At 47.9% G+C, this 24,740-nt stretch overlaps 1 protein-coding gene across 1 annotated transcript in view; it reads left to right on the plus strand.

Moving 5' to 3' along the window:
- CFAP77 (cilia and flagella associated protein 77) overlaps positions 1-20,538 on the plus strand; it is a 60,554-nt gene extending 40,016 nt beyond the window's left edge. The window contains exons 4-6 of the mRNA XM_086625451.1: positions 9,178-9,280; positions 10,838-10,933; positions 20,470-20,538. Of these exons, the coding sequence (XP_086481577.1) occupies positions 9,178-9,280; positions 10,838-10,933; positions 20,470-20,538 (268 nt within the window). The remainder of the gene's footprint in view (positions 1-9,177; positions 9,281-10,837; positions 10,934-20,469) is intronic.
- The last annotated feature ends 4,202 nt before the right edge of the window (positions 20,539-24,740 follow it).

A 24,740-nucleotide genomic window follows, 5' to 3' on the forward strand; every position in this document is an offset into this window, starting at 1 on the left:
ACATAACTGTAAAAAAATGTGCGGATTAGGGTTGCTGTCCTCGTGGACTCAAGTGCTAGGTCCTTTCATCTAAAATAACCCCACAACACAGTGCTGCTAGCAGGTGTATTCAACCACCTTACTCTTTGTGTAATAACCTTGTTTTACGAGGGGGAGGATGCAGGGCACTGAGCAGGCTGATGGTGGTGGAGATCTAAAGAAATAGAGAGTCTGTGAAGATCTCCAGGATCTTCACTGGTATCAATACAGCTCGGTATTCAAGGTGCATTTGGAAACCCCATTAGATGTCCACACCCACATTTATCCTCCTAACCACCTTTTCTGATCGAATTTCACTGTTCACTGAAATTAGCAGATATTAAATGGTCATTTTTGGAACTAGAAGTGAGCACAAAGATATAGATGCTATCAACAGCTGGATTTTGTATTATGTTGATTTGCACAAGGTCACACAAGGAGTTTGAAGCCAAAACACACCAGCACACAGCTGGTACTCCAAGCACAAGTTTTCTCCCCAGGAGCCAGCAGTGCAGAGTGCATCCTCAGCGTGAACACACTGTCCAGCACTTCCAGGGCTGCTTTTAGAGAACAGCTTTCATTTCCCTCTTCATAGTGCAAGTTTCCTAATTCCGCACACTATGTCCCAGAACATATTCCTGGACACAAGGACCACACAGATGTGCCATTCTCTGCCATTCTACACCTGTACCTCCTCCAAACCCTGCATGGCCATAACCCTGCCTCCGACGTGCTGCCATCCACTTGGCAGTTGGCCTGTAGAGGTTGGGCTGACCTTGGGTGTGCTGGCAGGATTTCCCTGGCACTCTGTCATCCCCATGTCTCCTGCCAGGTCCCCCCCACCGTCTGCTTTCACTTCAACCATCCCTTTCCTGAATTTTACATCCTATTTTCCTTCTAACTTCATCTCCTCCTGCCATTCCACATCCCATTCTCTAAAACTGGTCTTAATCCTTTGGCAGCTGCTTTCACCATGTTCCTACAGCAAACTCACCTCTCTAAAGCATTTAGTCACTGCAGTCTCTCTTCTTCAAGTTGTTACAATTGGCCAAGGGCATCGGTAATCCAGTATCTCCTCTTTTCCTTGTGTCAATGCAATTGTCCTAATGCTCTGCTGACAATTGTCTCACCAGCCTTTAGCAGCTCAGTTGTTACCTTGGCTATCCCTGCAGCTTCCTGGCTTAACTGACTGCTCTGCCCTTAACTTTCACCTTCCCCGAGAAGGGAGGTTTCGATGCTCATGCTTCTGCTTTGCAAGTGGCCTTTCCACCCAGAGCATCCGTGATGTTTGCACAGAGCCAGAACAAAGTTTAGAAAGCTGCCCAAAAGGTGCTCAGATATTTCCAGCATCTCTTTGGCACAGAGAGTGCACTGGTAGGTTTATTTGAGACACTTAAAGAACATGTCAGGTCATTAATATACAGCCCTAGGAAAAAAAGGCTAATCTAGCCATAGAGCAGCTGCAAAGATATGTCAAAGAAATAACACTGAAGAGAAGAGGATGTTCCTGGAAAGAACTCACCAGGAAGAGCTGGACAGGCAAGAAAGATGAATATTACAGCAATTCCACATCTGATCCACAATCATTGGAAACCAAATGAATAGAGTGTAAAGCCACAAAAATCCAAAAGATTGGAACAAACAAAAGTTTTAAGAAAAAAATAGCTGAGCACTGACAAAACAAATTGTAAAAATGTAACACAGTGACTGGAATCACTGTCAAGGCTGAAGGCACAAGAAAAATGCAACCAAGTTAAAAAACAGAGGGCTCCCATCAGTTCAGATAATTGCATGTCCTATCCAGTTCCACAGTGAAAATCACGTTGTGTCTCTGCCACCATTCTCACATTGCTAAGATAAGAATTTCTATTTCAAGAATAATTTTCTTCTGCTGGAGATGTTCCAGGCTGGCTATATTCTCGTATCACTGTGTGTACATTAGCTACTGCAGAGCACCCAGCCGCATCCGTCTGGATCGTGCTGCCTCATGCCAGGTGGCTGCAGCATCTGGTTGGGCAAAGACCTGTTACCCCCTTCAAATAGCCCTGAGTGCACCATGAAGATACTGGTTCTCCTTCAGTGTAGTTATTTACTGCAGTTTTAAGAGTTTCTGGCTACTTCAGGCTCCCAGATTAAGAGAAAGTAAACAGCCAAGTCATGGTTTGGCATGAGGTTCAGATCCTGCACATCAGCCACGGAGCTGGAAAAAAAGATCTAAAGAACAGATTTAGATCCCTTATTACCAATTGCATTACACTGAATAGGAAAGTAATTTACTTTTTCACAGACTGGCTGTTGTCCATGGGGTTATCTCCATTGATTACATCTGGCTGAAAAGTTTCTTCAAAAACTTTTACCATCTAAAACTACTTCTTGCCACAAGTGGACTTTTTCCCTTGCATATTTCTGCTTTTTCAGTCTGTGCAATGAAAACTTGGGTCAGGAGAAATAACCCCAGAATCTTTTTTGTGAAAGCAAAGCTTTTCAGCCCTCATTGACATCTTTTCCTTTCAAACGAAGTGATGTTCCCACACAGCCAGAGAGATTCAAGCATGGGACGGAGGTCAAGGGGAAGACCTTGCTCTGATTTGTTTTGCTCAGCATTGTGTTTTTTTCTTATTTTTTCTTTTACTCATTAGGATGTTTTGCATTTTTTGTTGGCTGCAGACTGAGCACTGTTCACTCTCAGTCATGGATTGAGACCTCCAGGCAGAATAGCTCTGTCCCATAATCACGTCCCACCTGAGTTTCTTGGAGCATAACAGCAGGTTTCCAGTCAACAGAGAAATATGTTAAAGACAAATCTAAATAATCTTCAGTTAAGTCAGCCAAAGGGCATCTCCAACCCCCAAAAAATCAATGCTGATGCACAAATTCCAGCTTGTGAAGCTAGGTAGTTAATAGGTAAGAGCTGGCTTGGTATCTTCACTGCAAGACGTGTTTCCATGTGTGCGTTTAGGACCATTACAAGTATACATCTCACTCTGGGCCTGGGAGGGAATAGTAAAGCAAATTGGTGCTCTTGTAGCCATGTGTACTCCTAAGTACAGCTATGAGCATCTGATAAATCTTTTAAAGTGCATGTTTACAATGGATTTTATTCTTTTTACTGTTCTATACATACGAGCCCTCTGAGCAAAATAACAGATCCTCTGACACTTAGAAGAAGCCACTGCCTCATTGGCTGCCCACAGTGAAATAATTTATATTGTTATTTCCTCATCCAAATTACAAGGATTGTAAAGAAGCTTCAGAAATTCAGAGTAATCAGTGGTTTGACAGCACAGATCCTGCAGCTGCCACATGGGTGAAAAAGCCACTATTTCAACTGAGAGTTTTGCCAGCCCAAAGACTGCAAAAAAAAAATTGGTCCCCAAGTGTTTTCTACCAATTTTTCTCTTGTTATTTTCTTCAGTGGTTAATGGAAAGTGAGGACAAGCGGAGATCATTTAAAAATGATCTTTCAGGCCTCTCCATGGTTTTATTGCCAGGACCTATTTAGAGGACCATAAAGCTGTAAGGGGCCTATAACTTTACCGTATCGTCCACAAGCTTCCTAGGAAAATGAAGAGCCTTTACATCCACATCCTGCTTGTTTTGCCACATCTCCCTCTCCTTACAAACGCACCCGCACGAGTGTGTGAGGGAACTGCCGGAGCCCCTAATTGAATTCACTCTTGTGAAAGCCTTAACAAATTGTAAGTGACCTTTTACACAAATTTCAAAGTCAAGAATCCACCACTAACTGCACATCCCTCTTCTGCCATTCACTGTTATGCAAAACCCACAAACAATTAAAAGAAATAACGAAGAGCCCAGCGGCCCTCTTTCCTAATTAGCTGCAGGAGGCAATGCTGGGGAGTGTGGCTAAGTGCTTCAATTACCTCGGCCCTCCTCGCTGCCCTTGTTAGAAGAGACAGGTCCACCGGCCAAAGGGGAACAATTAAGGCAAGGCAGAGCCAGGCGGTTTGCAGGGGGATGCCGGGGCCATGCGGGCTCTCGCACAAGGGCCAGAGCTGTAATCATGCCCCAGATTCCTGCTGGGCTACACAGAGACAAATTAATGGTAGATAGATTGCAGGCTCCAGCCCATCAGTAACGAGGGAGGAAGGGAGACAATATAGCAGTACAAGGCAGCTGTAATCAGAGTTTTCCTGTGCTATCAGCCTCCTTTCAGGGAAGAGGGACCTGAGCATTAATGCCTCACTGCTGCCTGTGTTGGTGGTACCCCAAGGCCCCCGAGTAGGATCATAGACCCCAGCCTGCACTTTATTTGCTGAAGATAATCTGTGCTAGCTGCACTGAGGAGCCCTGTGCTCCAGAGATGCTGGAGACCAAACTGACATGAGCTGGTAGGAGCTGGTTTGGCTGACCTGGACACGAGCCAGGGGAAGATCTCTATATGGACACTGCTGCCACAGGACAACTCCTTCCCATCATGAAGTACACAAGAAAGGAATACAAAGGTGGTGCCCCCTGCAGCTGTCTCCCTTGTGGACTGGAGACCTCAAAGACAGATCCTAACTGCGCAGCAAAAGCACATAATCTTAGATGGAAGTACATCAGCAAGGACTAAACCCCTCCCAAAAAAAAACTCATTAACCTTTTAAAGTTTCAGGACAGGCAGTGGTGTTGCAACAGAGTTTTAATATCATGACTGTAAAAAAAAAATTCAATTGTGTGATTTATCTGTTGCATAAGCACCCATGCAGGGCCAGATCCTGCTGCCACTGAAGTTTGGGCTGTGCCAAAAGCACTGCTCTAAGAGCTGCACAGCCGCCGGGGAGTCAATGCCCACGCACGTGTCCTCTGCTCCCTTGCTCCGCTCCCCGCCAGAGCCCATCCCGACCAGCGGTGGGAAGAGCGCTGCTGCAGGAGCTGTCTGCACTGGCTGGAGAGCTACCCGGAAAATCCAAGGGCTGAAGTTTGTGCTAAAATATTTACAAACCCCTTTGCTTTTGAATAATACAAGGCGGCAGCAGTCACAAGTCAAGTTTTTACCCTTTTACAACACAACTTACCAATCAAATTGATTGCACCTTTTAAGCTGGTATAAACCCCCTTCCTGAGCAAAGTCCTTTGTATTCACTTTTGCAAATACCTTTTTTTCAGTTGATATATCAACCTTTGAAAGTAAGTTTGAGGGGAGACTGACAACCTTGAAACCTCAAGAGCAGCATGGCATTGACGGGTGCCGCTCCCTGAGCCGAGTATTATAGATAGATTTTAATTTCATTTTAACAAAATAGCTGTCTCCTGTGGAAGAAGCATCAAGAGCTAAATGAGGACCCGTCTTGAGCTGAATCACGTTGAACAGACCTCGGCACTGTCATTGATTTTCTGGGAAGAAAAAAAACGCCTCTGGCTACTAAACCAAATTAGTAGTCACTGATGACCAATTATTTTGCCCCACTGTGAACGGAGAGGCGTACTAAAATTCCAGTTTGTCAGACCCAAGGCTCTCTTCTCAAACACCTTTCAACAAGCGTGTACCAAAAGTCCCTCAGATGGTTCTGATGCCTTCCTGTTTTCGGCAACTTCTCCTTCTCCAAAGTTTTAATGAGCTGCTGCTCTGAGGATGGCCTGCCAGAAAGGGAGCCCTTCCCAGCTCGGTGGAACATTATTTGGCATGGCACAAATCACAGCTGTCAGAATTTATACACACATACACAAAAAAGTGTCAGCCTAATGTTTGCAAATTATAATTACCATTTCTCTTGCATGTCCCTGGTGCCTTCATTTTAGATAAATCCCAGCTCTAAGGTATCAGCTGCGAAGCACTGAGGGCTCATATTGAATAGAATATATTTAACTAGTTTGTAGCTCATTTAAGGCCTACACTGTTTTATTTTAATATTGTTAATACTTTATTATATTTTTAACATTGTTTTTACAGTAAAATAGCCTATTAGGAGGCTGCAGCTTCTTTTCCAAGAGATTTCTGGCAGACTAGCATACCACATTGTATAACCAAGTTAGCAGGCACTTGTCATTTCAGTTGAAAATAGGTCTGTACCCTGACTCTTGAAAGTAAATTAGAGAGAGTCTATTAGAGAGACAGGAACTGTTTCAAGGATAATAGTTTTGAAAATGTGCACAGATAAATTTTAAAATATTTAGAAAATGTCAACATTAGAGGTGCCTCCAACTATTTGACTATAAAAGGAAAAAGCTGATTATTTTTTTCCACAATTATAAATAATTCGTTACATCCTATCAGAACTTCTTTCCCTTTCCTTTCTGTGGCAGGGTGCTTGTGCCAAAACAGGGAGATCTGAGTTACTCTGAACAAGATGGATTTTAACCTGCAATAAGCGTTTTCAGTAGATGCTTCTCCCACTCTCCCCACAGCATCCACAGATGATAACAGCAAAATCCTCCCAGTTCAGAGGCATTTGGGCAGGGTGGCAAAAGGAAACGGAACACACAAGTTGTTCATTCCTGTCCTTAAGTAACACTAAGGCAAGAGGGCATTTTCCCAAAGGCCAGCTGCAAATAGGAAATAGCGTCACACTGCCAAGCAGCACGGACATTGGGGCCAAAATTCTCCATCCACTCTGATGAGATCGGTGCTCGACCTGCAAAGGAAAAGCCACCCCACTGAAATTTCTCCAGTGACTTTAGTCAAAGTGTGTTGCCTGATATCCCCTGCTCCAGCAGGAAAAGCCAGACAAAGCCTCACGTCCTACAGCCCCACCAGAGCTCACGTGTATAACTAAGCACACAAGTCATTCCCACCGATTTCTAGGAGGCAGTTCATGCGTGTATTATTCCAAGCATGATTCTATACTTTGCTGGATCAGGACTTAAATGCGATTAATCACACGGCAGGGAAGGTTCTCTGAAGAGCATCAACCCAAATGTGTCCTTTCAAGCATTTACTTACAAGCCAGCTGTGGACTAATCAGTCACCAACTGGCTAGTCCACTGGAGATGGTAAAAGTCACCTCCATAGAGATGTGAAAACACATTCAGCTACCTCTAAAATCAATAATCAAATACTACACACAAAGGCTCAATGTTTTCCTGCATCCCTCCCTGCTATTCCTGCACACCAGGAAAGCTCCTGCCTTGCAGAACAAAGGGACAGGCCAAGGAAACAAGCCCATGTGCAAGGCTCACCATGAGCTTGTGCCAGGGCTGCCAAAGTTTACACCACCAATGAGACTGGAGACCCACCCAGAGAATAAGACACTTGACCACAGGTTTGCCACATCTTTTATCCTTTGTAAATATTTTGTCCAACTCTGAACAGTGTGAAATGCCAAACTGGAAGGGAAGGAGCAGGGAGAAGACAAAGGTTAAGTGTCAATGTCCCCTTTGGCACAGGGTGTCTCCAGATAACAGTCTGGAGCAGCACAGCTGATTTGTAAGCAAAGCCTTGAAAAGCCCTGGAGCATGTGATCTATGAAGCAGGAGGTCTGCAGAAGGATGTCTCCTCTGATATGAATGCCCCCTTGGGATGTATATTGCTGGATCGCACATCTAGTATCATTAGAAAACACGACCATAGATTAGGCTGTTTTGAAGCATGTGGTGTGCAATAATTAAGTAATAAAAGTCACCACAGGGGTGAAGGAACAAGAAACAGAAGAGTTACTATTTGCATACACACTGCTGGTGCCCTCCGTGATCGTCAAAGATTCTCCAGACTGCTAAAAGCTGACTGCTACCGATTTCGGACCCTCTCCTGCCAAAAGCCACGAAGCACCAGCTCACTCTGTGGCACACGGGCTCTCTCTGCAGAAAACGACCTTCCGGTGGAGCTGGTGGCCCAGAAGCAGCCCAGCAGTTAGCCCAAGCCCCCAGTGTCTTGTGGTTTGTCTGGACAGGCAGGGAAAGCATTGCCTTTCTGTTATGGAAGCTGCAGCTGTGGGCTACAGGTGGGAGCAGAGCTGGGGGTGATGGCTCCACAGTCATTGCTTGCTGTGAGATGGGAAAAGCCCTTCCCCAGCAAGGTGTGCAAGGACAAGGACCAGCAGAACTTGAGGTCAAGGTCTTCCGTCACTTTCAAGCGTTTGCTTCAGGGGGAAAAGAAAAGCAGCAGGACCACAGCAATAAGTGATACGCTGCCCTCCAGGCAAGAGCTTTGCTGCCAGTTCTGCCTCCCGTGGTGGCTGATGAAGTTAGAGTATCCTCACTTGCAAGTTGAGGATACTTGAGCAAGGCTCAACAATTTCAGGCTTCAGCTCTGCCACAAGCTGGTCAGCTTAATGCCAGATCAGAGCAGGTGAATAGGACACTGGCCAACAAGCAACTGCCTTTTATTTTTACTATTTTTCTAGAATGATGGTTGTTTGCAGCTCCTCTCTGCTGCTGTCTCCTGCTGGCCAGGATGCTCCCTGGTACCTGTTTCAAGGGGCAAATACCTCTGGTCTATGCAGTGGAGGTGCTAGACCAGGGCTCAGCATTTCAGCTCCCCTTTCTACTGCAGACACCTGACCATCTGCATAGAGCCTGTTTTTATCCCTCTTCAGATTGCTTGGGACAGCACTTAACTCCTCTCACCCAATCTGTCATTGCATCTGTTTGCAGCTTTTTGGTATGCCATAGTAGTGGTATTTTAACAACAAAAGCAGTGTTATTTTAGCAAAACAGACTTTGCACCCAGTGGTTCTTCCCAGGCAGCTGCCATGGCTGTGTCGGTCGGGAGGGGACCCAGCCAGAGCTGCTCCTCTGAGCTCCAGGGTGGCAACGCACAAGCCCAGCTCTTGGCTTCTGGACATTGCCCCATTCAGGGCTGTCGTTTCCCACCATCGGGTACCAGATGGGAAATGTTCTCCTGGAGCCACAGCAGGGCCCAAGGTTGAGTCACAGTCCGTGGTGCTCCATGGTCCTTCCAGCATACCAGGGCTTGAACAGAGGTGGTTATATGGGCCCTACAAAGGGTTGTGCAAAGACAGAAATTGTGCCCACTCTGGGGAACGCCCTAGCACAGTCCTGCTGCAGGTTATCGCAAGCGTGCGCGGGCTGTGGTGTCTTAACTGCAAATGAACATGAGTATGAGTCTTTGAGGAAGAAAAAGCCTTTCCAGAGTGAGGGTTTATTCCTGTTCCCACCAATCACACTTTCCAGGAGCAGAGATGTCAATCATCATGGGGAGGCAAAGAGAGGTCTTAACCCTGGAGATTATATTGTTGTCTTTTCCATGTTTTCCAGGCCTTGCACTCCCCTTTTTGACCTCCTCCAACACAAATACAAGGAGCTGTGGATGGAGCAGCAGAGAGCCCTGACAGCAGCCCAGCGAGCAGAAAAGAAAAAGGTGATAATACTCCAGCAGCGCATTCCCTTGCTGTGCACAGCATTGCTACCAGGCATAACCCCCACTGTCCTACCCCATGATGGATGGACTTCTCCCAGCCTTGGGGAGGGCTCTCAGCTGGGAAAATGCCCTCCCTGACTACTGGAAGGCTGGTGAAGCCGAACAAAGATGAGCTACTTCCCAGCCAAGATGGGCCTGGCTACAGCCAGAGCTTGTCCTGTGGGAGTGAACACCAGACGTGCAGATCACAACGTGTGGGCATCGAAGTGCTCTGGAGACAAAAGAAAAGGTTTGGGGTTTTTTTAAAGTATTTTTGTATCTGGAGATACACACAGGAGCTGAGCCAGGGCAGTGGTGCTTTGACGAAGGCCTTTCAAAGGCTTAGACTCCTGCCCCACAGACACACTTTTCTAGCTATTATCAAGCACCTGTCTGCAGCAGTATGCCTCCAGCCACAGCTGAGCTCCTGGTACCAATTAAAATGGAGGCTCCGGTTCTTTTCGTATCACCACAATAGTAAAACACCCTCTGTAATAGAGAATCAAGTTTAAAATTATCTTTGGTATTTATGTCACCCTCATGCCAGGAGCCCTGCATGTCCTTTGGACAGCATCAGCTCTGCTCAGGTTACCTGTGACAGCGGAAAAAACTATGGAACAGCCAACAAACATTCAGAGGACCAGCACCGACCCTGGCACGGTGTGGTGGGTGCCAGCACCCGCAGCAGTTGTTAGTGCAACGCTGTGCTGTTAAACACAGCAATATTGTAATAACATTTAAAAGCAGCCAATGACTGTTTTATTAGTTAATGGCTCAAAGAAGAGTCGAGCTAATATGGTAATGACCAATCTCAATGGGCTTACTGCCATCACAAACTATGCTTTATAGTGGAAGTGCAAGAATACAATGTTCTTAATTAGCAGCTACTTTATGAATACACAAGCCTAGGATGTCGGAAAGTGCATCCCTACCTTATCTATTAATGACTGATGGTTTTAATCACTAAGTGCCCTCCATCAAGTTCCCAAAGCCTGCAGCCACCAATTACTGAGTTAAGCAACACAAACCTATATCCTAGACCACAGAGCAGACAGATTCCCCAGGGTTTCACGTGGTGGCCAAAATTTTCATCAGGTACCTGCACTGGCTTGTGCTGGGACTATCAAGCACTGCAAGCTGCAATTAATCAGGAGACCACCATACACTGAACAGCCAGGAAACCCTGCCATGGTAAGGGTGGTGGAAGTGACTTTCCCAGCTAGTGATGAGCCATTGCTCTAGCTCAGAGCACGGGGCTTCCTGCAGGCAGTGGTCATCTCACTAGGATGCCATATACAGCAGACAGCTGGCAGCTGCTCATATTTTTCTCATCAGTATGTTTCAGATGTCAGTATTAGCTGCACAGACCTGAAAAACTACCTAGATCGGGCACTTGTGATCATCAGTCCTAAGTGACTTTGTCTTGTGCATCCCGGTGTCATTACGTTGCATGACACCAGCCTGATATATATAGCTGTGCAGCTGTTTCAGCCCATTCTTGTTTATCTTTGGTTACAGAGAGACAAAGTGCATGAAACCCGCACCACATACCTGCGAAAACACCCACTACCTGCAAAGGAGGAGTCTTTCTGGCACCTGCCCTACTTGGAGAAGGTATGGAACACTTGAACTCAGGGACACCTTCTAACCTTGCCCACATGCCCCAATAACACCCTTAGCACATGAAGGTAGACACAAGGCTCTTACCTCAGAGCTCCCTGAGACCCAGACCCTAAAATGGTCCCACACTGGATGTGGTTAAACATCAGCCCCTTGCGGGGCTTCAGGGTGAGATATTTTTTGTAGTCATAAGCCCTGGATCAGAGGCAGCAGTTGCCCAGATAAGGGCTCAATTATTTAACTGGTATGCACTTTCATGAGCTTCATGAGACGAGAAGCATCTTTTTATATGCTAAACTATATGATTTTCATATGTTAACACTGGGGTGGCCTTTGTTCTCTGCTCACATTCCCACAACTGCCCTACACAAGCAGGATGGTCAAACCTACCTTTTGGTAGCTTGCCATTTTATCAGCTCTCACCATCACTGATTCAAACCACACCAGATGTTTCAAGAAGCATTTTCACCCCAAGAATTAGAGCTTTCCAGAAACCCTGCACTCCTGATACGTCTCTAAACTACCTGATTGACAATATTCACCCCGAGACTGAGCAAAGGGTCTACCCAGGTTAGAGATGTGCATGACACTTCCTTTAATTGATCCAAATAAGAGCCAAGGTGAAGATTTCTTGTTCTAGCAATGGGATCTAAACATCTCTCTGAATTCATCTGCGAATCCTGCTGTGCTCTAGGGTACTTGTTTAAATTTCCTTAACTTTATTTGTGGTGTAAATTAAAGGGAAACTTCAAGTGAAGAGCTGGGGGGCATTTTAGGAAGGAAGGGAAAGAATTGGGTAAAGGGAATGGAAAGGAGACACCAGAAAGTCTGGAAGCACTGAAACCCTGCAGGGAGTTTACATGGCCAAAATCGTATCTGGCATTGATAGATATCACGGCAAAGAGCCTCTCAGCCCTCCGCCCTGGCCCTTGTTCTGATGGAGTTTTTTTTGCCATGCTGTTGATTTTTAACCGTGGTTTAAAACACCAAAGAAGCCTTGTGACTTCTTGAAGCTAATTTACTTGTACAAGTTGGAGAGTTTCAACTAAGAAATGTGTTTTGCACCACCTTGATGTATTCCTCTTACGTCCTGTCTAAGACTGTCCGATTAGCATATGTCAGTAATCATTTATCCCCACCGCCTGTCAGCACCGAGCTGCTGCTGCGGCTCGTGTCAGGGAAAGAACATGACCGATCGCTGTTAAACAGATTGTGTAAGTCACACGAGATACTGGGGCAAGCCTCCTCTTTAAAGCTTCTCTCACCCCGGACCTTTCCATCACTATTCATTTTTCAGCCTGTGTTTTTCTTCATGCTTTCGCTTTTGTTTCATCCGGGACTGTGGTTGGGTTCCTCACTCAGCTACAGCTCTCAAAGCTGAGTCTTTTCTTCTTCTCTGCCTTTCTCCTTCCTCCCCTCTTCATTTCCTTCCTAAAAGCAGCATGCAGGGAAGGAGGGACAGCTCATTTTGCACAGCCTCTGCAGATTTTCTGTACTCCTCCTTTCTCATTACATTAACCTGGAAAATTTGCCTTTCTCCAGCCACAGATCAAAAAGGCACAGCCCGTGTTAGAACGTGGATCAGGAAATTCATTGCTCAGCTAAGTTTCAGCACATGGTTTCCTCCATGAAAGAGCAAGTTCTCTTGAACATCCATAAATGTTTACCCAGTTTAAAGCAGTAACAACCCAGAGAAAGTCAATCGTTCCCAAAGACACTTGGTAGCCTCCAAACTGTGCTTTAACTATCACTATAAAGTTGGGTTCTACATAGGTGGTGGTGGAATGGTCTTGAAAGAAACTGGCCTAACCCTTCTACCAAACCCAGAGACTCCAGAATTCACTCTGTCAAGCCTCCTTTACAAGGGGAGTGCTCCAAAGAGATGAGGGAGCTTGTTCTTGCTGTGCTTCTGTCCTCATGAAACCTTTTTCAGGCTCTTCCATGGTGGTAGACAACTACTTTATGGCTTTTTTAAGACCCAATAGCCCAGGGAGGCCAACCATTAGCACTGATCACAGTAGGCAGTTTACTAAAACACTGTCTAATCCATATAATGCCCTCATCCTGCTGCACAAAAAGCAGTAGGAAAAGCAACTACAAAAATATCACTTTACAGAAAGCTTGTTCGCAGACTCCCATCTGCATGTTATTTCAGCCTTCAGTGACATTGTGCTGCTCTGGCCATTACAGAAGATGCTCATGACCTGCGAACAGCTTCAAACTCTGAGCAAGAATATTCAGAGACTCCATTGTCCTGACCACAGCCCCACTTTGGATTGTTTTTCCATGTGACCTGAGGCTGGAGCAAGGTGCAGGGATGTGACATGTCCTCAAGCCACCCATTCTTCTTGTTAGTCAGTCACCCCCTGTCATCTGGCATGATGTTTTTCATCTCTGGGCCTGCAATGCAGAGCACCCAGCTACCAGGATGGCTGTAACCCAAAGCAGGGGGCAGCAGAAAGATGACATTTTGTTCCTTTAGACACATAAATATCAACAAGGAGGAATTTTCTGTTCTCATTGTGACCCCTTACAGAGATTTGCAGAAACTGGGTGTGGATGTCACTACTGGCTCTTAAGCTGGACTTTCCCTTCAGTCCCTGCAAGACTATCTCCTGGCACCACGCTAGAGCACACAAAGGGAGAAGAAGAGAAGAAAACAAAGGGTCTTTGCCCTCCCCACTAATTGCCTCTGCTTGCTCCCAGCTTTGCCAGAGCTGCATGACATTACATAGTCATTCAGTCAGTAAAGTATAGACAAATTGACTATATTTTCATTTGGATTTAGGTTTCAGCCCCACTGCTTTAGAATAATGGCCCACGCTATTAAGCTAACCGGGTGGTTTACAGGCTCTCCCACGCCGGGTGATCGCTCCTGCTCCGCGTCTCGCTCTGGAGGACAGACCTGGCACGTGGTCTCCTGGGCCCTCCGACCCGCTAAGACAAACAGGTCACAGGGAGCCACTCACGTCCTGACGGGCAGTTCATTAGGGAAAGTTGCTAAATTGGAGGTTTTGAGGTTGGTTTTTTTAATACAAAAACAAACAGAAATTAACTCCTTTCTCACCTCAGCAAGATGCTTCTACTGACCTCCTCTTCCTCAGTCAACCCCCAAGGCAAATGGCCTCTGCCTTCCTCTGCCTACAGAGACGTAATTCCTGGGATCAAGTTTTGCCAATATGGCTGGAACTGTGCGCCAAGACTTCATTTATTTGCAGGCGTAGGTCTGCATTCCCTGAGGACCATACCTCAGGCATCCAGCATGGACATAAATAAATACTCCCAGCAACATGCTCATGGGATGTGCCCTGTCCCTGTGTCACTCACCACCAGCATCATGCTGGCCAAGGCAGAACAACATCCCTGGTGACAACCAAACTCTGGAAAGAAGGTTGCTGCTAAAATACGGCGTCCCCACAGCCTTGCCTGTGCCAGCCCAGGGTGAGGGTTCAGCTACCTCCATCTGAATATTTGGTAGTCATAATCCAAGCCAGTAAGTTAACGCTGGCCACTCCACAATAGATTCCCAGGGTTTTGTCAAGTCAATCCAGAAGGATTCTGGTAGCAACACCTCACACAGCAGCAATGTAGGTCAGAATTCATCCAGTGTGTCAAAATAGCTCCGTGCACCATGTGTCACTGACACACCCCAAGGTTTTTCCTTTGCTCATTAGAGAATTCCAACTTGCACAGACATTCCAGGTGGCTTTCCAGGGAGAACAGTTTGTTTACTTGACCAAACAGAGGGAGGAAAGAAAATGCAGCAACTTTGGACAACACTTTTGTCAACATGTGCTGCCTTCCCGAGCAGATGAAACGAGCCGCGCTCGATGCGCGATATGAATAAGCGATAAGCAATTGACGAGCAAGTGTTCGGGTACCTTGGCAAAAGACTTAATTTGCAACCTGGCACAAAATCAAAGGCTCTGTCAACGGCTGAGCGGCTCTCCCGCGTATGCCTCGCGCTACCTGGGAAAGCTCTGTCAGGTAAATTTCCACTGAAAGTAATTAGAGGAATCCCCACTGTATAAACTTTGCAGCAAAATTCTGGGCTCCAGAATTTGATTCTCACCAGGGATCTGATATCTGCTCACAGCCTGATCCTTCATCAGAATTAACAGTTGAGGTTTAACACGTACACATAAAAATGTTCCACATTTTTTTTTAATGCCTTACCTCTATTTTTGTCTAAAGAGCTGAACTGACAAACACAGCTCATGTACTCTTGCAACTGTTGTCTTGTCAGAAAAGCCACAGATTCTGCTTAAATAACCTAGGCTTGATACGCAGCGCGCGGTGGGCTGGCTTTTCAGACACAGCATTTATCCTCCCAGGTTTGAGGGCAGCCAAACTTCATGGAGTTGGAGTGTTATGAGACTTGTCTCCTGGGCTCTAGACAGTGCTTAAAGAATAAAGCAATGAGTTCAAGAGCTTTCTGTCACCATGGTACCAGATCAAACATCCCTTCAGTTGGGATTTTGGCTGACCAAAATCTAACAAAAAAAATAAAATCAGTGTCACCTGATGGCTGTTCAATGGCCCAAGCGACATGAATTGGTGGGTCCCAGCTGGCCTGCCTACAACAGATTGCAACGCAAAAACAAAATACAACACCCCAAAGGCTTCCAAAAAGGCAACAGAGACCCAGCTACCCTGAGCACGATCCCTGCACATCTCTGCTGGGTCCACAGCTGAGAAGTCACCTCCCACACCGCAGCTGTTCTGTGACTAACGCATGCTCCAGGCCCTGGTCACCTCACTACAGTTTCTTGCAGATTCTGCAAGTTTTCTTGTTTTGCCTGACAGCTGAGGCTTCCAGTAGTGCGACTGCTCAGATCACAGCAAAGCATTTCCATTGTCCAGCCTTTCTCAGTGTCTCTTTTTCTGTGCCTGGGTCACTCAACTTCTCCATCGCACTCCACGCTGCCTCCTGCCATGATGAGTCCTTCCTTCGCCTCAGAGACATGGGAACCCATCATTCCTCTGCCACTGTTATTGCTCTCCAACGTGTCCTCATTAGCACAAGAAAACATCACCTCTCCCTGGGCAGCCTTACAGCCTGGACCATCTCCAGGACAGGCTCCACCTTGCATCCAAGCCCTGGTGTCCAAAGGCAGCACAACCAACCATTGGCAATTGATGCCTGTTGCTGTTATGGAGATGTTCACCCACAAAGGAACAAATCTAGGGTGCTTGCAGCCTAATGGCTTGCAGTAAGCTACACATGCTGTGTTGTCCTACAGGTGAGCACCTACCTTTGCTTTCAGTGCTACCTACTGTTTCATACACAAATCCACAGAATTGCTTTTAAAATGGACTTGGGGTTTCATTCACGGACCTATTCTGCCTTCTGCAAAGATGCTGTTTACCAACAGATAACTTAGCTTGAATTAAAACTCTTGCCTGGCACGAAAAGGGTCAGGATTCAAATCTCAGGAACATGAGGTCGATGTGAAAGCTGCCAGCTCTGGTCTGACCCCAGGATGTCTGCCAAGGGGGCCACACACTGGGTTACAGCTCCAGTGGGTTAATTCTCCTTTACTCACGCTATTGCCAGACAAAGTGACCGGCGAACTCCAACAAACATCTGAAGCTCTTATTTTAAGGAAGAAAAATCCCAGATCTCCATGGGGCGTTAAGTACAGCAGCCAAAAATCACTGAGCACTTTTTGAAGCCTTCCTGAGTTTGAAACAAATAAGGACCATTTAGCCCAGACTCCCTTGTCCTGCATTTCCCTATGCCCTTAGAATTAGAAAGGTGGGGAAAGAAAAAAATCAACCCCATTCACTAAACTAGTTAAGCACACTACTGCCAGGAAAAGCCACAGTATTTGTAACCCCGATAATCCAACACACCTCTGAGCACAGCTCATCTTGGACAGAATAACGTCTGTTTTAAAAATACCTGCCTCTCTCTAACTTGTCATGGCATTTGTTGACAACCCTATTGAAAGCCGCTCTCCATGCAGCTGTGAAGGATCTTTCAGCACCTCTTTCTCTTTCCTAGACAGTTTTTGAAAGGGAGGGGAGGGAAGGGAAAAAAAAAAAGCCATCAATACAGGGGGAAAAAGGCATCAGCAGCCAGCATCGGCTGATGAAGCGCCTCACCTGGGCCCCCAGCGCACCGCCTCCAATTAAATCAAAATGGTTTGTTTTTAATGGTCTTTTACACTGACAAGTGGGCTATCATTCCAGGCCTAGAGAGCTGTCAGGGAGCCGAGGCAAATCCTCCGTTGATAATGCCCAATGCTTCCAATTAGGAGCCGAGGCCGCTCCTGGCGCACTAACGATTCCCCAGCCTCCCCCAAGGCCCCTTCGGCGCTGGCTGCTTCGTCTTCCCTCTTCCTCCGCCGCAAATTACCGACACAAAACGGAGGCGCCCCGGTGCCTCCTCGCCACGCCGGGCCCCGGCCCTGTTGGATTTAATGAGGCGATGGAAGTTTTGGCGGATCTTTCGCTAAATTCTTTTCTTGTTTGACAGCTGCTTGAGTGTTGACCTTATAAAAGATTTAGTGTTTCTCATTATTTTCTGTCAAGCTTTACAAGCGATAGCTTCGCCGAAATCATTTGCATCTCGATGCGTGCGCGCGCACGCGTGGGGGTGGGTTTTTTTTTGGTCTGTACGGGGATGCTCGGCGCAGCGTGCGTCAGTCTGTACACCCTACCCCGCTCTGTATTGTGTATTTTATTCCCTCCTCCCCCTGAAAAAAAGAAATCTACAAACACAGCACTGTTGTTTTGGGGAAGAAAAAAAAACACGCAAAAAACAGGAGAGAACTTAAAAGGCCCAGGATTTGTTAGACTCCTGTAAATGAGGGAGGTTTTGAAAAAGGAATAGAGATTGGTTTCCTGTAAAGAGAGCTCGAGAAAGTGTTTTGTCACCCGGTAAAAGGATTCGATCAAATGGATGATGGAAAAACTAGGCTGAGGTGAGGGGCGGCTTTGTTGTTAAAGTGAAAAATGGTACAAGACTGGGAAGCTGCCTTTGAGCAGGCGGGCAGAGCCAGGCAGGAGCTGGGAGAGAAGCGGGTACAGCCGCAGCTCCCTGCAGCCAAGCGTGGATCCTTCCAGGGCAGGAGGAGAGCCCGGTGCTGCTTATTACTTGCTTCAGCTTTCTTCATGAGTTCATTCTCAACAACTCCCACAAGAATCTATATCAATTAAAACGTCCCTCACTCCCATCATGACTCTTATTTACCTTCCCCCCAGCCAAGCTATTCTTACTGACCACCCAGGGGTGCTCACAGTGCCCAGCAGCTGTGGCACACACACCCAAGCACCCATCTCAGTGTCAACAAGCCCAAAACCAGCACCCATGAAATCTCAGTCCCTGGGGTATGTGCTCTGCTGCCATCAGGGGAGCTCTGCCTTCCCTGTACCAGCTTAGCCTTTCTGCATCTCACATGTGATTTATTAGTCCTGCATTAACCGACCTGCTTCTGCTCACACACATGCATGTGGTTGTACTAATGCTTGACAACTGATCATTCACAGTCCTTTGATTTCAAACATTATTATAACTGCGAAACCCAAATGAAAATAACCCCAAAATACACATTTAGGTTTTAGGAGTGATAAGGTTTTTTTATTGCCCCTCTAATGCTTTGAGGCAAGCACTGACATGACAACATCCCAACTCTGAGTGTCCTGCAGGTTTTGTCAATAAAAAATGCAATGAACAACTGAAAAATGTTGCTTCTTATCAGCAGCTGAAAACCATTGCAGCTCCATCACCCTGCAAGGAAAACCACCGAGCTTGTACCTACAAACTACATTCCTGTGTGGCTACATCCAATGCTCCAAATTCACAATTCAGACAAAATCCTGGCATAACAGCCCATAACCACATCACAGTAATGGTAAAGAACATCAGCTGTCTCCAGAGGAAGTACCTTTGGGTTCATCATTTAAAATACAAAAATATGAATTAGAAGAATCAGAGATGAGGATTCGTCACTGGCATTGACTTCTCAACACCAGTCTCTGTCATAATAAGACCTTTGACCCAAAGACACCCTTATCTGGAGTCTAATTACTGGCTTGGGACTAATCCATACTTCTCAACTATCCCTCATTATAAGAGGGTTTCTCATTTTTTAAAATAGCACTTGTGCCCTGTCCTACACCTGGTGCTTCCCACTTACTCATGCTGAGGGCAGAAGCTGGCATCCCTCAACTTTGTCAAGGGCTCTGCTAATTTTAATTACTGACAGTTGTGGCTCAGTGTGATATTTCTCACCCAAGAGCTTTGTACCAAGACTGTTGTGAATAAACTGCTGTTTCCTCTCCTGCAGCTTCAACCCAATCCCAGGCAGAAACTTCCCCCTGCCCAGTTCCCCACTGGTTGGCAGGGAGCACGATGGGGAAGGCAGAGGCACATTCAAGAGAAGCAGCTCAGCTGTCCTTACCTGCTGGCACTGGATTTTTCTGGCAATCCCAGCTCTGAGGGAAAAACTCCTGCATCATTAATAGGAGGTTGGAGTTGGCCCAGCTGGGGATTGTTCCTGCCAGCTCCCAGGGCTGCCCACCTCCTTCAGCAGCTCTTGGTTCTGTCTCCCCCACCTTTCCCTCCCAGAGAGGGGTTATGTCACTGCTGCGACTTGTGAGAAAGCAAAACCATCCAGAAACAACTGTCTGAAGTTAGGCACTCAAATGCATATTTAAGTACCTGAACGCCTTCCCTCCAGAGAGGGGGAATAGCTAAATACGCTTTGTTTGTCTTGATTAATGAGATCACTAGCAAGCTTTTCAGGGCGAAGACTGCTGTGTATTTTTATATATGCAAAACCTGACATCCAGCCTGAGCAGGGTGGGGGAAGCGGGAGGCAGCTCTGCACATCCACACAAGGCAGATACATGGCACAAGGAATTGTGTCGGGGGAGGCAAAGCCCACATCGCCCCCACGGTAAACCCACTCTGTCCATGAAGACGCTCACATATTTCAGGAACTCTGCCTCTGCTGTGTAGATTTGCCATGTGCAGCTGTGTGTAAACCCCACCACTTACCCCAAAGGGCCCTGGGACCTTTCTCCCCCAGGTGACTCCCCTTTATTTATTTGCCATGAACATTCTTTCACCCTCTCCCCACCTCAAAGGTGATTCCTGGGAAAGGCTGCTCATGTGTTTCTCTGGCAGGTCATGCACAAGACCCTGACCCCAACAGCAGCTTCCCTGGGAGCACCAAGCCCATCCTGGCCCCCTCAGTGAAGCATACAAGCAAGTCCTGTATTGTGAAAAACAAGTCATATTTATTTCAGGGTCCATCTTAAGGCATGCCAGACAACCAACACACCATAGTAAAACTATAGAATCTTTTTACTACAGCAGAGTAAGAATCTCCTAAAGTCAATCAGAAAACTAGTCCTCATTTTAAATAGGTTAAGTGTCTAACTTCAGCTGGAGCAACATCTCCCAAACAGGCAAAACCCCTTGTGCTGATCTGCAGTCTCTTCCCTGTTTGTGCTACAACCTATTCTCTTCGGCCGGCTGCTCGCTGTAACCAATTGTCTATCTGCTTCTTTCGTCATAGGTTGGGCCTCATCTCAGTACTTTTCCAGACCGTGACACTCGTAAAAAGGCATTCAGTGCCTCCCATTGAGAAGTGCCCGCAAGACGTGGTCCCCTTCCCCAGAGCATCCGCGCAGCGAGGACCACAGCACTGTGCTGGGCACCTCAGACCCTGCGATAGCTGTAGGCAATAGGCTTTCTCTCTGGTTTTAAGAAGTTATGCTTTAAGATACAGCCAAATAAATCATAAACATGAGAGGAATGACTCTGTCTGAGCCTATTCATTGCTTCATGTCAGATGCACAACACCTTACTCAGTTTGATCACCACAATTCTTGTCATTTTCAAGGTAACACTCACACCAGGAACAGGGCAGTATTTGCCCAGTACAGCCCCAGAGGAAACACACGACAGTCTCCTTTGCTGCCTGTTCTGAACAAGCATATTAAATGCAACCATATCCCAGTCAATATCAAGTCTGTAATATCTCATAATCCATCGGTCCTTCTCATTTCTTTGCCAAATAAGCTTCCCATCACTGCCTGATTCAGCAAAGCCCTTGCCTATGTGAAGGCATCCAAACACCTGCTTTAAGCACTTTGCCAAATTGAGGCATCACCACAGAGGAACACCTTCACTTGAAGATGGCTCCAGCCAGTTCCACACTTAACCTCAAACAGCTGCTGGTGCCTGGTGTCCCTCAGGGCTGAGCCTCTCCAACCAGTTGCTGAACAAACTCAAACTCCACCAACACCAACTCACATCACAGCACTCAAAACACAGCTTGGTCACCAACAGGTGACAGCAGAGGCTCACGCAGGTACCAACACATCTAAAATCCACCTCCTCCCAACAGGGCTTTTCACCTTAAGAAAATATCACTTAGCAATAACTGTGGTTGCTTTAATTGTGCTGTTCCAAGATTGCTGGAGAAATAATTAATTACTTCTATGTAGTCTGCATCTCACATCTGCTGTTATAGCTCAGATTGTACTAGATAATATTTAAGTCCAGTGTTAACTTTCAGTTTTCATATTCATCATCCCACTGGCACTCAGAGCTCAGGTGCATTCACCCCAGAACCATGCTCTGAGAGATGAGATCTGCTGTCCTGGGCAGCCCCAGCTCAGGAAGTAGCTGGTAACAAGCACTGTAGAGGAGGTGGATGTTCCCAGCATGACTTTGCCCCACACACCTCAGCACTGGGGCTAGCCCAGCCCTCCACAGACCCACCAGCAGCCAAGGGACACAAAGAAGCCATGCTGAGCCCAAGGCTTGTCCCCCAGCAGATTTCCAGCCAAACTTTTAAACTCAAACCTCAAAGAACAGAATCTTTCATAACATTAAACTGCATTGTTCAAGACACAAGCACAAAGTAAACTGCAGGGGAAGCTTTTTCTTACCTCTCCCAGGACAAGGAAGGATCCACACCAGCTGCTCTGGCACTTCCAGCAGCATCTCCTCAAGAGCAGCTTGTGCTTCAATCTGCCCTTTATATAAGGAAGCAGCTGTAGCAAACTTCATCCTGCCCACACCTGAGCTGAGGGAGGAAAGAAATCACCTGCTCCACATCAGGGAAACCCTGGTATTTGGTTCCCTCTTTTTTGTACAGGCCTCTAAATAAAACCCATCAAAAATAACTAGGAGCATAACTGGAGGGTTTGCCATTCTGGCAGAGGTGGTTTATAACCAGAGACTTTTTCCACCTCCCCAGGGAGAAAACTGGCCCTTGAATGACTCGTCTTGCTAAAAATGACAGTTTACAAGTGTGTGAGGAGCCCAGGCACGAGGTTTCCCTTGCTGCCTGGCTGGAGCCACGTCCAGCTCTTGGTCCAGCCACAGGATCTGTGCCCACCTGCAGCAACTGCTCAGGTCCTTGGGGAGTGCACAGGGAAGGAAGCATCTCCAGCGAGTCCTGCACGGCTGGAAAAGGGCTGGCAAACAAACGCAATGTGAACCAAGCCCACGCAGACCTGCTGATTCGGGACAGGTCCAAGAAGCCACCAAAGAGACCAGAAACTCAAAGAGCAACAGCCGAATCAAACTAAGCGTGTTCAGGAGGAGATACCGCTCCGTGGGGCTTGTAGTCGACAAACCCACCTCACCGTACCCCGAAATCCTGAGCAGTCGTGCCCAAAATGGCCCGAGTCTCACAGCTCAGACGGGCTGTCCGGCGGGAGCGCGGGCGCCCACTCCCCGCTGCACCGGCACCCACCGGCACCCCGGGTGGGTGGGGAAGGCCCACCCCGGCCGCCCCTGCCGACGGGGGAGGGCTGGAGCCGGCCGAGCAGCCTCGTCACCCCCCCCGAGGTGCCACCTCGGGCCCGTCCCCACGGCGGCCGAGGCTCGCTGAGGGGCACGACGGGGCCGCGTCCCCCTTCTCTCGCCCCTGCCCGGCCGGGCGGGCCGGCGGAGCCCGGTACGGGGGTCCCGACCCCCCGCGCAGCCCCGGCCGCCCTCCGGCACCGGACGCTCCTTGTCCTGCAGTGACACCCACTGGTAACGGGGATTTTAACGCTGCTGCAGGTTCCCCACCGCCGGGCCCTGTTCCGCCCCCCCCGGCACTGCGACCCTCCGGCTGAGTGTCCCCCTCCCCGCTTTCTGCCGTCCCCCCCGCCCCGAGCCGCCCTGCCCTTCTCTCACGAAGGTACATTCGTTTCGTTACCGCAGCGTCCCACCGAAGCCTGCCGCTGCTGAGCGCACCCCGGGCATGGCCTTTCCCAGCACCCGTTTGGAAAGGAATTCCGTGCAACAGCCTGCGGTCATTTTTCTCCATAAGCCGGACCCTTTCAGGATACTGGTCTGGGCATCACCAGCCGCTATTTCTAGTATAGTTCTTGCCACAGCCATTGTCACAGCCCAGCAGCCTGTGGCCTCCAACCCCTGGCCCAGCTGTGGAGGTAACGTCCCCCAGGCCCATCAGGGCTCTCCCCACACCCCGAGGCTCTGGGAACACCCCACACTGACGACTGGTGCCAGGAGAGCCTGACCCTGTTCGTCAGCAGCTCCCAAAACTGTCACAGTCCTAGAGCCAGCCCAGGGGTGCAACTGGAGCTTGTGAGGAGGTGACTGGAAACATGGCTGGCACCAGGGATCTCTCCTTGTCTGGTGCATGCCTGTGTATTTGTGAACAGGAATAGTCTAGGAATTGGGTTTTAAGGGCAGACATGCACAGAGAAGGCAGTGTATGCTGCTCAGTGGTGTCTACACAGGGTTTCCTACCTGTGTTGGGAGCCACAGACAAATCCTTTGGACCTCACTAGTGCAGTGACATAGGGGGACATCACATATGGGCAGAATAAGGCACATTTGTGCCTTGGGGAGTCTACTTCTGAAACAACTTAATAATAATAATTTTAATGCTTCATATTAATTAATGCCAGCCACACTGATACCATAACACGAGTAGCAAGCTGCTGGGAACTACAAGTATGGCCTAGGAGTGACAGTGTCTGTCCCCAGGGCCTTGGCTGGGGACAGAACAATATAGTGTCTGCTCAGGGATGCAGATTGGACCCTTCCACACTCCCCAAAATTTTGAACAGCATCACAAAGTGGGTCTGATCTGGAAACTTCCCTATGGCTGTTTGAAGGCAGGTGCTTTATTCAAGAGAAGGAAATACAGCAGCAGACCCACCAGCCCAAACCTTTCCCTGCATGGCTGATCCAAACCATTATTCCAAATCCCAGTGCAGCCCTGCTCCCTCTTCTGGTCCCGTTTCTGATCCCAAACACAGCCTCAGTGCTGATTCTTATCCCAGTGCCAATCTCCATCCCAAATGGGCTCTGCCGGTTGGACAAGGAGGCTGCCAGAGCTGAGAGGCCAACACAGTGACACTGCAAAGAGCTGGGGAACCCCATCGGGGTCTCTGCCCCATTTCTCACTGGGACCAGTTCCTCCACATCCGTAGCTCTGGTCCAGCCCAAAGTGACACTTGGCCCAGCCTCACCTGGGAAAGTATATACTGAAAAAAAAGACTCCCAGCAGATCAAGACCCTTCAGCCTGACCACTGGTCCAGGGCACTGGGGCAGCATCTCTGTACTGGGAGGGAGACCCGGCAGAGCAGCAGCAGGGATCCCTTGCCAGGGACAGGGAGGGAGAAGCAGCCCTTGGCGCCGGGCAGGATGCACCCTGGGCTGTGGGCAGGTTGGGACCGGGGTTGATGCTGATTTTGTCCCTGGATTTATCCTCCTGTAAGGCTCTTTTGTTCCGCTGCCCCGATCCCAGCCGGCCCCGAGCCTGCAGGGCCGGGGGCAGGAGGTGCTGGGGGCCCTGCCTATGCCGCTGCCCG

Source organism: Tauraco erythrolophus, chromosome 22, assembly GCF_009769465.1.
Source record: "Tauraco erythrolophus isolate bTauEry1 chromosome 22, bTauEry1.pri, whole genome shotgun sequence".
NCBI classification, from domain to species: domain Eukaryota; kingdom Metazoa; phylum Chordata; class Aves; order Musophagiformes; family Musophagidae; genus Tauraco; species Tauraco erythrolophus.